At 50.7% G+C, this 13,132-nt stretch overlaps 1 protein-coding gene across 1 annotated transcript; it reads left to right on the top strand.

The window, feature by feature from the left end:
* The first annotated feature begins 1,019 nt into the window (after window positions 1-1,019).
* On the top strand, window positions 1,020-8,556 carry LOC116991879 (adhesion G protein-coupled receptor E3-like). The gene is made up of 6 exons (XM_033050855.1): window positions 1,020-1,222; window positions 2,203-2,269; window positions 4,430-4,521; window positions 5,601-5,769; window positions 6,471-6,572; window positions 8,320-8,556. Exons 1-6 carry the CDS (start codon window positions 1,047-1,049, stop codon window positions 8,554-8,556), a joined length of 843 nt encoding a protein of 280 aa, XP_032906746.1. The 5' UTR covers window positions 1,020-1,046.
* The last annotated feature ends 4,576 nt before the right edge of the window (window positions 8,557-13,132 follow it).

Here is a 13,132-nt window from a genome sequence, read left to right as displayed (position 1 = left end):
GGTCCTAGACTCTCCCACCAGTGGAAACATCCTCTCCACATCCACTCTATCCAAGCCTTTTACTATCCAGTACGTTTTAAATGGGGTCCCCCCCTTATCTCCGACATCTCCCGACCATTTCTTGATTTCACCGTCTCCATCACAGTCTGAAGAAGGGTCTCGACCCGAAACGTTGCCTATTCCTTAGCTCCATATATGCTGCCTCACCCGCTGAGTTTCACCAGCATTTTTGTCTATCTACAGGAGATAGACTATCAATTGACATCCATTATAAACCTACTGTAATGACTCCCGCAGCTATCTAGACTCTACTTCCCAACATGCTTCCTGCAAGGACTATCCCCTACTCCCAATTCCTCTGTCCACGTCGCATCAGCGCCCAAGATGAGGTTATCCATACCAGGACATCTGAGATGTCCTCATTCCTAAGGGAACGGGTGTTCATAGATGAGGCCCTCACTCGTGTCACCACAGCTCCACCCTCCATCCCCCTCCCCCAGTCGCAACAGGCACAGAGTCCCCCCTAGTCCTCACCTCTCACCCTACCAGCACATAATCCTCCAGCATTTTCCCCACCTCCAACGGGATCCCACCACCAGCCACATCTTCCCATCTCCAACGCTCTCCGCTTTCCGCAGAGGCTGAGCGGGGTGGTGGCGTGTGCGCGTGTGCGTGTGTGTGTGTGTGTGTGTGTGTGTGTGTGTGTGTGTGTGTGTGTGTGTGTGTGTGTGTGTGTGTGTGGTGTGTGTGCGTGTGTGTTGATGGTGGTGTGTGTGTGTGTGTGGTGGTGGTGTGTGTGTGTGTGTGTCTGTGTGTGGGGTGGTGGTGTGTGTGTGTGTGTGTGGTGGTGGTGTGTGTGTGCGTGCGTGCGTGCGTGTGTGGGGTGGTGGAGTGTGCGTGCGTGCGTGTGTGTGGGGTGGTGGAGTGTGCGTGCGTGTGTGTGTGTGTGGGGATGGTACTGATGTTGACATCACCCTGTGTTACAGGCCCTGTGTGGTGTAGTAGCCGGCTGCCTACACTACCTGTTCCTGGTGGCGTTCGCGTGGATGTGCGTGGAGGGCCTCCACCTACATGTGATGGTGAGGAACCTACAGCGCATCAACGCGGCGGGTGCCCACCGGGCTCTGCGCTGGTTCATGTACCCCTTCAGCTACGGGCTGCCCGCCATCATCGTGGTCGTGTCCGCGGCAACAAACCCCGGCGGCTACGGATCAAGCCAGCAGTAAGTATGACGGAGTGGTAACTTCATTGTCATACGTGACGAGTCATAGTCTTACTCAAGGTATGCAAACAGTCGCCATATAAAGGACATCGACAAAGTGACAAAGTATTCCACTCCAGGTCCCCCTTTGCCCCCCCTCCCCAACAGCGGGCCCCTCCCCGACAGCGGGCCCTCCCCACTCTTGGCTCTGGGTCCCCCTTTGTTCCCACCCCATAGCGGTCCCCCCACTCTGGGCCCCCCTTTGTCCCCCTTCCCCCACCCCACAGCGGTCCCCCCCCACTCTGGCCCCCATACAGAGAGGTCCCCCCCACCCTGAACTCTGACCCCCCTTTGCTCCCCACACACAGTGCCGTCCCCCCTGTCTCCCCCACAGCGCCCCTCCCCCCCCCCCCCCCCCACTCTGGGCCCTCACCTCTTTGTGTCCCCCCCCCCACACAAGGGTCCCCCTTTGTTTTCGGTGAAGCAGCCTCTGGCACCCCACTCGCCCCAATCTCGACCGCCACCACCATCATTGATCCCAGGTGGGTGGGGAGGGGGGGGTGAGTGCATCGTCGTTAGGGATGATAATGTTGTCATTCGACAATTGATGATCGATGTTTGCAAATTGCTGGGCGGTTTTGATCTTTCCTGTACTTCATAACTTGAGATTATTTCAATGAAAGCTCCTTGGTTCAGGAAGAAAAAACAGGCAGCAGCTTGGAGGCCTAGAGTTGTACAGGAAAGAATCAGGACCTCTCAGCCCCTCAAATGTCGACAACATCCTTGTAAATCTTCCCTTCACTCTTTCCAGCTTCACGACATGTTTCCGATGGCAGGGTGACCAAAATTGAACACAATACTCTGTGTGGCCTCACCAACGTCCTGTACAACTATCTCAAAGATCACCCATGATCATGTGATGTGACAGGACAGACTCGAAGGGCCACAGGCTGCTCCTGTGTTTCTTGTGTAACATCAACACTTCCTTTTTTCTCTTTCAGCTGCTGGTTGTCAATTGATAAAGGACTTATCTGGAGTTTCATTGCCCCAGTCTGTGCCATCATTCTGGTAACTATACCATCACATATCTAAGACACCTCCGCTCGGTTCGCAACCAACCTGATCTCCCGGTGGCTCAGCACTTCAACTTCCCCTCCCATTCCAAATCCGACCTTTCTGTCCTGGGCCTCCTCCATGGCCAGAGTGAGTCTCACCGTAAATTGGAGGAGCAGCACCTCATATTTCGCTTGGGCAGTTTACACCCCAGCGGTATGAACATTGACCTCCAATTTCAGGTAGTCCCTGCTTTCTCCCTCTTTCCCCTCCCCTTCCCAGATCTCCCACAGCCCACTGTCTCCACCTCTTTGTTTCTTCTTCCCCCCCCCCCCCCCACATCAGTCTGAAGAAGGGTCTCGACCCGAAACATCACCTATTCCTTCACTCCATAGATGCTGCCTCACTCGCTGAGTTTCTCCAGCATTTTTATCTACCATCAGATATCTAGTTACTTTTTGGCATATATTTAATTCGTTGTTCTTTATCTCTCCACATCATCGTCTATATCTCTCGTTTCTCTTATCCCTAACCAGTCTGAAGAAGGGTCTCGACTCGAAACGTCACCCATTCCTTCTCTCCAGAGATGCTGCCTGTCCCGCTGAGTTACTCCAGCTTTTTGTGTCAGGAAACAAAAAGCTTGTGTCAGGTTTTGTGTTAGGGCTCTGGTGAGACCACATCTGCAGTATTGTGTAGGGTTTTGGTCTCCGAATTTGAGGAAGGACATCCTTGTCATTGAGGCAGTGCAGAGTAGGTTAATGAGATTGATCCCTGGGATGGCGGGACAGTCATTTGTGGAAAGATTGAAAAGACTAGGCTTGTATTCACTGGAGTTTAGAAGGATGAGGGAGGGGATCTTGTAGAAACATATAAAATTATAAAAGGACTGGACAGGCTTGATGCAGGAAAAATGATCCCAATGTTGGGCGAGTCCAGAACCAGGGGCCACAGTGTTAGAATAAAGGGGAGGTCATTTAAGACTGAGGTGAGAAAAATCTTTTTCATCCAGTGAGTTGTGAATTTGTGGAATTCCCTGCCACAGAGGGCAGTGGAGGCCAAATCACTGGATGGATTTAAGAGAGAGTTAGATGGAGCTCTAGGGGCTAATGGAGTCAGGGGATATGGGGAGAAGGCAGGCACAGGTTATTGATTGGGGACGATCAGCCATGATCACAATGAATGGCGGTGCTGGCTCAAAGGGCCGAATGGCCTCCTCCTGCACCTATTTTCTATGTTTCTATGAAACTTGGATGCAGGGCCAGTGTGTTTGTTGATGTTATTGCTGGCAGGATGGGAGCAGAGTTCACCGCTTGTTGGGGAGGATGTGGAATGTATAACGGGGAAGCTGCAAGATCACACAGATCAGTCGCGACACTTCCTCACTGAGCTCCGCTTCAATTCTACACAGGCGGTCCCTCGCTTGATGTTCCGTACAGCTCAACACACCACACACTGCACGCAACAGCGGAGGGTCCATCAGCCATGGGAGTACAATTAGGCCATTCGGCCCATCAAGTCTACTCCAATCATGGCTGATCTATCTCTCCCTCTTAACCCCATTCTCCTGCCTTCTCCCCATAACCCCTGACGCCCGCACTAATGTTGGGGGAGTCCAGAACCAGGGGCCACAGTTTAAGAATGAGGGGAAAGCCATTTAGAACGGAGACGAGGAAACACTTTTTCTCACAGAGAGTGGTGAGTCTGTGGAATTCTCTGCCTCAGAGGGCGGTGGAGGCAGGTTCTCTGGATACTTTCAAGAGAGAGCTAAATAGGGCTCTTAAAGATAGCGGAGTCAGGGGATATGGGGAGAAGGCAGGAACGGGGTACTGATTGGGGATGATCAGCCATGATCACATTGAATGGCGGTGCTGGCTCTGAGGGCCGAATGGCCTACTCCTGCACTTATTGTCTATTGACTATTGTAAAAGTTTGTAGGTTAATCGGCTTGGTATAAATGTAAACTGTCCCCAGTGTGTGTTAGTGTGCGGGGATCGCTGGTTGGTGCGGACTCGGTGGGCCGAAGGGCCCGTTTCCGCGCTGTATCTCTAAACTAAAACTAATGATAAACACATCGGTGGTGAGTGTGAGGGTCCAGATAGACTAATCACGGTTCTGCTAATGGCGGCCTGTATTGTTATCACACACGTGTATCCATCCCTCTTGTTCTCTCCGCAGTTTAACACGGTTCTGTTCATCGTGACGCTCAGGATGCTGAGACGACAGATCACGCGGCTCAACACGCAGGTCACAAAGATCAAGGACACGAGGTGGGTGGGGCTGGAATTACCCAGAACAGATAGGAACATAGAACATTGGTGCAGGAGTAGGCCATTCGGCCCTTCGAGCCAGCACCACCATTCATTGTGATCATGGCTGATCATTCCCAATCAGTACCCCGTTCCTGCCTTCTCCTCATATCCATTGATTCCCTGAGCCCTCAGAGCTAAATGAGGGAGTACAGCGCAGGTTTACAAGGTTAATTCCCGGGATGGCGGGACTGTCATATGCTGAGAGAATGGAGCAGCTGGGCTTGTACACTCTGGAGTTTAGAAGGTGGAGAGGGGATCTCATTGAAACATATAAGATTGTTGAGGGCTTGGACACACTAGAGGCAGGAAACATGTTCCCGATGTTTGGGGAGTCCAGAACCAGGGGCCACACAGTTTAAGAATAAGGAGTAAGCCATTTAGAACAGAGACGAGGAAACACTTTTTCTCACAGAGAGTGGTGAGTGTGGAATTCTCTGCCTCAGAGGGTGGTGGAGGCAGGTTCTCTGGATGCGTTCAATAGAGAACTTGATAGGGCTCTTAAAAATAGCGGAGTCAGGGATATGGGGAGAAGGCAGGAACGGGGTACTGATTGGGGATGATCAGCCATGATCAATTGAATGGCGGTGCTGGCTCGAAGAGGGGGGGTGGGAGGGGAGGGGAGTCAGTCTATCCCACGACAGAAGGGGAGGAGTTGTACAGTTGTTAGATAATGTGCCCTCTGTAAATTGTCACAAGTGTGTCGGCAGTGGTGTGGAAAGTGGGATAACAAAGACTAGTGTGAACGGGTGATCGCTGGTCGGTGTGGACCCGATGGGCCGAAGGGCCTGTTTCCGCGCTGCATTTCTCAACTAAATATCCTCAGGTCCTCGATTCCCTAACTCTGGGCAAGAGACTCTGTGCGTCTACCCGATCTATTCCCCTCATGATTTTATACACCTCTATAAGATCACCCCTCATCATCCTGTGCTCCAGGGAATCGAGACCCAGAGTCCAGAGTCTATCTTTTCCCCTGCACCTTAAAGATGTGGGCCGGAGCGATGGCCGCACTTGACCCTGTCTCCCTGATCCTCCCACAGGATGCTGACGGTGAAGGCCATCGCTCAATGCCTGGTGCTGGGCTGTACCTGGATCCTCAGCCTCTTCCACTTCCAGGACTCCACCACCGTGCTGACCTACATGTTCACCATCATCCACAGCCTGCAGGGGACGCTCATCTTCCTCATTCTCTGTGTCTTCAACCCGCAGGTACAGTCCGTCCCACCCGCGGCCCGGCTCCGTGCAAGGTCATCGCTCACCCCCCCCTCCCCCCCCACTCAGTCCATCCCTACCTCAACTCCCCCTCCATCTCCACATCCCCTGACCCCCACCCCCACTCACTCCACTCCTCCCTCCCTCCCTCTCCCTCATAGCCCCTCCGCACTCCAACCCCCACCCCCACTCACTCCACCTTCCCTTCATCTCCACCCCTCTCCCCCCCCCTGTCTCACCCCCCCGTCTCACTCCCTCTCCCCACCTCTCCTCCCTCTCTAGCACCTTCTCCTCCATCCCCCCCCGCCTCCCCCTCCTCCCCCACCTCCACCTTCCCCTCCACATCTCTCCCCCCTCCACCCCACCTCCCCTCCATCCCCACCCCTCGCTCCACTAACCCCTCAACTACCCACTCCCCTCCTCTGCTGCTCTACTCCCTGCACCTCACCCTGTTCCCAGCTGCCGCACCTCAGCTCCATTTACCCCCACCCCTCCCTCCCCCACTGCCCCCCTTCCAACTCCCCACTCTCCCCCCCTCCCTCCCATCCATCTCCCTACTCTCTTCCCCCCTCCCCTCCCTGTCTACTCTCTCCCCCCACTCCCCTTCCTCCCCTCCCATTCCCCTCCCCCTCACTACACCCCCCCCCCCTCCATCTCGCTACTCCCCTCCCCACTGACCCGTGTACTGCCCCCTGTAGGTGAGGGAGGGCTACCGGAGTTGCTGGGACAGAGCATGTGGTGACTGGAGGAGCAGCTACACCGACACAGCCTCGACCAGCCAGCCGCTGACCAAATCCTCGGTGAGTGCCCCCCGTTACCACCACTATGGCCGCCCAACGTCACACTGTGTGTCCCTCACCCACAACTAACCCCACCCCATCGCCCTGTGGCCACAATGTAACATGCGAGCTGGGGCTTAGGAAAGGGGAGACCGTTCCTCATAGGCGACACGGTGGCGCAGCGGTAGAGTTGCCGCTTCACAATGCCAGGGACCCGGGTTCAATCCTGACCACGTACAGAGTTTATTAGACAATAGACAATAGGTGCAGGAGTAGGCCATTTGGCCCTTCGAGCCAGCACCGCCATTCAATGTTGATCATCCCCAATCAGTACCCCGGTCCTGCCTTCTCCCCATTTCCCCTGACTCCGCTATCTTTAAGAGCACTATCCAGCTCTCTCTTGAAAGCATCCAGAGAACCTGCCTCCACCGCCCTCTGAGGCAGAGAATTCCACAGACACCACTCTCTGTGAGAAAAAGTGTTTCCTCATCTCCGTTCAAAATGGCCTACCCCTTATTCTTAAACTGTGGCCCCTGGTTCTGGACTCCCCCAACATTGGGAACATGTTTCCTGCCTCTAGTATGTCCAAGCCCTTAGCAATCTTATTATATTAATATATCACATCATATCATATTATGAAGAAGACCAAGTATGAAGAGCTGGTCATAGACTGCCGTAAGCAGGGCTGGAAGGCAAGGCGTTTGCCCATCGAGGTTGGCTGCAGAGGTTTTGCAGAGTGCACTGGGCATCAACGGAGTGGCGAGGAGAAGAGCCAACAAGAACACCGGAGAGGCAGCGGAGTAAGCCTCGAGATGGCTCTGGATCAGGAGAGGAGGTCCATGGGGAGGAGCGAATGCCACCTGAACACAAGTCGTGGTCTGATCAACCACGGCTGGGTCGCCTGGGCGAGGGTGTCTGATGTTGAAAGACCCGAAACACCCAATGACCCCAGGTTACATCACTGATGATGTGTTCAGGAGCATCTATCGATGTATTTTACCAATCAATATATGGTTATAGGGAGAAGGCAGGAACGGGGTACTGATTGGGGATGATCAGCCATGATCACATTGAATGGCGGTGCTGGCTCGAAGGGCCGAATGGCCTACTCCTGCACCTATTGTCTATTGTCCATATCATAGTATATTATATTATATTATAATATTATATTATATTATTTTATATTATATAATGAGAGAGGGAAAGCCAGGGTTAAAGCCCTGTCCCACGGTACGAGTTCATTCCAAGAGTTCTCCCGAGTTTGCCCTGATTCGAACTCGGAAATTTACGGTAATGGCCACTCGTCGGTACTCGGGGCTCTCGTGGACATTTTTCATCATGTTGAAAAATCTTCACGAGTCTTCCCGTGCTTACCTGCCGTTAGCGAGTCTTCCCGAGTACCTGCCGTTAGCGCTAAGAGACGTCCCCGAGCTCCGACGTACCCGCTACGTTCATTCTCCGTGCTTACCACGAGATTGATTTTTTTTTAAACTTGGGAGAGCTCTTGGAATGAACTCGCACCGTGGGTCAGGGCTATTACTTAAAATGAGAAAAGTCAATGTTCATACTGCTGGGGTGTAAGCTGCCCAAGCAGAATATGAGGTGCTGTTCCTCCAATTTGCGCTGGGCCTCACTCTGGCAATGGAGGAGGCCCAGGACAGAAAGGTCAGTGTGGGAATGGAAGGGGGAGTTAAAGGGGGAGAGCAGGTAGGCCCAGGGTATATCTGATCTGGTTGGATGTCCTCGCTACACGTGCAATCTAAACCAGGGAGCGGGTCTGCTTGTTCCAACAGATCTAGAAGGTGCAGTAGAATCGCGTGACGTGGAGGCCTGTGGTGAGGTACGAGACCTGGATGTGACTGATGTCCTGGCCTATATCAACGTGAAGCCCATCGTCGTTCTGCCACCCCCCCCTCTCCCACGGCCGCCCCTCCCCCAGGACTACTCCCGCAGATCTCTCCTTCGCCCAGATGTTTACAAGCATTTTCCAGATGTGGCTCGCTGATGCATTGAATATCCTTCCTCGTGTGCCTACACAACATGGAAGCTCGAAACCACTATGAACAAAAGCTGTCCTAATAAAAGTCAATTAGGGCAGTCACAGTGGTACAGCGGAAGAGTTGCTGCCTTACAGTGTTTGCAGCGCCAGAGACACGGGTTCCATCCCGACTATGGGTGCTGTCTGTACGGAGTTTGTACGTCCTCCTCACGACTCTCGTGGGTTTTCTCCAAGATCTTCGGTTTCCTCCCACACTCCAAAGACGTACAGGTTTGTAGGTTAATTGGCTTGGTGTAAATGTAAATTGTCCCTGGTGTGTGTAGGATAGTGTTAGTGTGCGGGGATCGCTGGTCGGCACGGTCTCAGTGGGATGAAGGGCCTGTTTCCGAGCTGTATCTCTAAACTAACCTAAACTAAACTAAAGTTTGGTGTCAAAATGTAAACTGATTAAAAAATTCATGGCAGATTATGGGGATGGTTGAAATTTTTATAGGGATATGAATTGAAATATTGCATCGATTTGGTCGGTCAATGTCCTGAGATGCCTCTTAGAATCGTACAGTGATACTGCGTGGAAACCAGCCCTTCAGCCCAACTTGCCCACACCGGCCAACATGCCCCATCTAGACTAATCCCACCTGCCCGCTTCTAACCCATATCCCTCCAAACCTGTACTTATCCAAATGTTTTGTAAACGTTGCGATAGTATCGACTCTTATTCAGATGTTCGTAGTGTTATGAAGAACTGGACTTGCACATCTCGGCCACTCACCGGCCCGTTCTGATACCATTGGATTTCTCTCGGAGGCTGTGACCTCTGTTGGTCCGGCAAAATTGATAATCCTGAAAGGCTCTGGAACGACGAGTGCTGGAAAACTCGGTTATACACCTGGAGTTTAGTCTGTTTATAGAAGGAGCTCCTTCTTCTTTTGTGTCCATCTTCCATGTTTACCCAGAGCGGGGCCTTAAATCGCCCGGCACGGCTTTAATGGCCGCGGGACTTACCATCGCCCGCCGGGGGCTCCAACATCAAGACCCGGAGCGGGGCCTTACATCGCCCGTTGCGGCTTTCACATCCGCGAGACTTACCATCGCCCGCTGGGGCTTAGACATCGGGAGAAGAATGGAGAGCAGGGGAGAGACAAGACTTTGCCTTCCATCACAGTGAGGAGGAGATTCACTGTGATGGATGTTTGTGTGAACTGTGTTGGTGTGTGTCTTGGTTCTTTTGTTGTGTGACTGCAGAAACCAAATTTTGTTTGAACTTCATTTGAGGTTCAAATGGCAATAAACGGTATTGTATAGTTTCAAATGTTGACATCGCTGTCATCGTCTGTCCTGAAAAGGACGCAAGCTTCGTGCGGCGACAATCAGTGGAAGCCATCACTTGTTGCAGTATATGATGGTGGTAGCAGAATTAGCTCAGGATACTTCCAGTCTCCAGCCCCGCGACGTAGGTGCTTCTGCTATGGGACCATAGAAGGAGCAAAAAGTCGCCTCTCAGGATCTGCCTCCACAAATCTGTGACCAACCAGCATATCAATATTTTACAATGATCCCCATCAGCGAGTTAAATCAGCAAAAACTAGATAACAAGGCGGTTTTCACTTCTCCTCAAACATTGAAAAGCACTATCTTATTACTATTCGGAGATCAGATACCATGCTAGTTTGATGAAAATTTTATCTCAAATTTCTCTGTGGATGGTGGAAGATAATTTGTCATCTGGTAATGAACAATAACGAGTTTTGATTCACAGTGATAAACAAATGAGCAAGACTTTCTGCAGATTATGTATGTCTGATAAAATACGTACATCTAAATTTGATCTCATACCATATTGTGAAACCTAACTGACTCGTGGATTGGAAACAAAACATTGAACTTGTTTTAGGAAGGGCAAATTCAGTAGCTACATTAAAAAGAAATCTTGCATTGATTTGCCTCCACCAAATTATACTTCAATCGAAGGTACACAAAAATGCTGGAGAAACTCAGCGGGTGCAGCAGCATCTATGGAGCGAAGGAAATAGGCAACGTTTCGGGCCGAAACCCAAAGGAAATAGGCAACGTTTCGGGTCGAAACCCGGAAGGGTTTCGGGCAAAACGTTGCCTATTTCCTTCGCTCCATAGATGCTGCTGCACCCGCTGAGTTTCTCCAGCATTTTTGTGTATCTTGGATTTTCCAGCATCTGCAGTTCCTTCTTATACATTTCAATCTAATACTTGCACCCATTGTTACTATCTTGCTTTAACCCTTTAAACAAAGAAGAAAGTGTTTTCCTTTTGTTTCGGTGAGATTAGGTCAATAAGCACATGGCTTGGGGTGGCACGATGGCGCAGCGGTAGAGTTGCTGCCTCACAGCGCCAGAGTCCCGGGTTCGATCCTGACTACGGGTGCTGTCTGTACGGAGTTTGTACATTCTCGCCATGACCTGCGTGGGTTTTCTCCGGGTGCTCCGGTTTCCTCCCACACTCCAAAGAGGTGTAGGTTTGTAGGTTAATTGGCTTTGGTAAAATTGCAAATTGTCCCTAGTGTGTGTAGTATAGTGTTAGGGTGTGGGGATCACTGGTCGGGGCGGACTCGGTGGGCTGAAGGGCCTGTTTCCGCATGGAATATGCTGCCAAGGCAAGAGTGGCATTTAATAGACTCATGGATATGCAGGGAATGGAGGGATATGGATTCTGGTCAGGAAGATAATGGTTAGTCTTGGTAGCATGGACAGCACAGGCCATGTGGGCCGAAGGGCCTGTATCTATGCTGTACAGTTCCAGGTTCGATGTGAAATCTCGGCCTCGATCTCATAGTCATAGAGTGATACAGCATGGAAACAGGCCCTTTGGCCCAACTTGCCCACACTGACCAACATGCCCCATCCACACTACCTGCCTACGTTTGCCTCATATCCCTCTAAACTTGGAAGATCAGCCATGTTGTACAGGCTCGAAGGGCTGAATGGCCTACTTCTGCACCTATTTTCTATGTTTCTATGTAAACCTGTCCTATCCATGTACCTGTCTAAATGATCGTCCCAGCCTCTTCTACCTCCTCCGGCAGCTCGTTCCATACACCCACCACCCTTTGTGTGTAAAAGTTACCCCTCAGGTTCTTATTAAATCTTCCCCCCCCCCCACCCCTCACCTTAAACCGATGTCCTCTGGTTCTCAATTCCCCTACTCTGGGCAAGAGACTCTACCCGATCTATTCCTCTCACAATTTTGTACACCTCTATAAGATCACCCCTCAGCCTCCTGCGCTCCATGGAATAGAGTCCTAGCCTGCTCAACCTCCCTTTATAGCTCTGGCCCTCAAGTCCTGGCAACATCCTCATGAATCCCAGTGAATGGAACATGGAGCAAAATATCTCCTCCTGTTCCTTTTGGTTTTCATGAACTGATCTTTGTGCCTGAGCAGCAGAAGTATCAGCGGTAATGCATAGTGTAGGAAAGGAACTGCAGATGCAGGTTTAAACCGAAGATAGACACAAAATGCTGCAGTAACTCAGCGGGGCAGAGAAGGAATGGGTGGCGTTTTGAGTCGAGACCCTTCTTCAGACTAAGCCAGGGGAAAGGGAAACGAGATATATAGACGGAGATGTAGAGAGATGTAGAACAAATGAATGAATCAAATATCATAAATACATATAAAATCTTGGTATATCACTTATAAAAACATCATAATTTATATATATTTTTTAAAAACACAATACATAAGTTAAAAATCCAGATTAAAAGATGACCAATGTCCTACAACGAGACAACGATACCAGTGTCTCCACAACTGGGATTCGTAGCATGTAGTGCTAACCCTTATGTTTGACAAGGCCACAATAAGCACATTTTTAGAGTCATTTATCCTGCAAATGAATTTAGCTTCTAAAGTACTGACTCCAGCAGCCACAAACATATTACTGGCACTACACTATCTAGGTTGCCTTAGCAGTGTTCTCGTGGCATCGTTATATGCCACCTTTAGTCTCTGCATACTTGTCTTTAAATAGTTCGACCACAGGTGCGCAGTGTAGAGTGGTGTGCAGTATGCTCTAAATAGCGACATCTTCACCACATCTGCACACGCACCAAATTTACGCAAGAGAATATTCGCCTGTACATACAGCATGCGTCGTTGCCTATAAATATCCTCATCATCTGTCATTTGTTCTGTAATAATATGCCCTAGATATTTTTTCTTATTACAGACAGTGAGAACGAGAAGCTGGTGCGATTTGGATGGGGGCGAGATGGAGAGAGAGAGAATGCAGGGGTTACTTGAAGTGTCTGTGGAATTCTCTGCCTCAGAGGGTGGTGGAGGCAGGTTCACTGGATCCTTTCAAGAGAGAGCTAGATAGGGCTCTTAAAAATAGCGGAGTCAGGGGATATGGGGAGAAGGCGGGAATGGGGTACTGATTGGAGATGATCAGCCATGATCACATTGAATGGCTGTGCTGGCTCAAAGGGCCAAATGGCCTATTCCTGCACCTATTGTCTATTGTCTATTGAAGTTACTTGTAAGCAGCCCAAACAAAAAGTTACTTGTAAGCAGCCCAAGCAAAATAAGTGTGTTTACTGTGTCTTCTATTTC

The sequence above is a fragment of the Amblyraja radiata genome, chromosome 35 (assembly GCF_010909765.2).
Source record: "Amblyraja radiata isolate CabotCenter1 chromosome 35, sAmbRad1.1.pri, whole genome shotgun sequence".
Lineage (NCBI taxonomy): Eukaryota > Metazoa > Chordata > Chondrichthyes > Rajiformes > Rajidae > Amblyraja > Amblyraja radiata.
The sequence above is the reverse complement of the archived record's forward strand: the minus strand, read 5'-3'. Positions and strand labels throughout refer to the sequence as shown.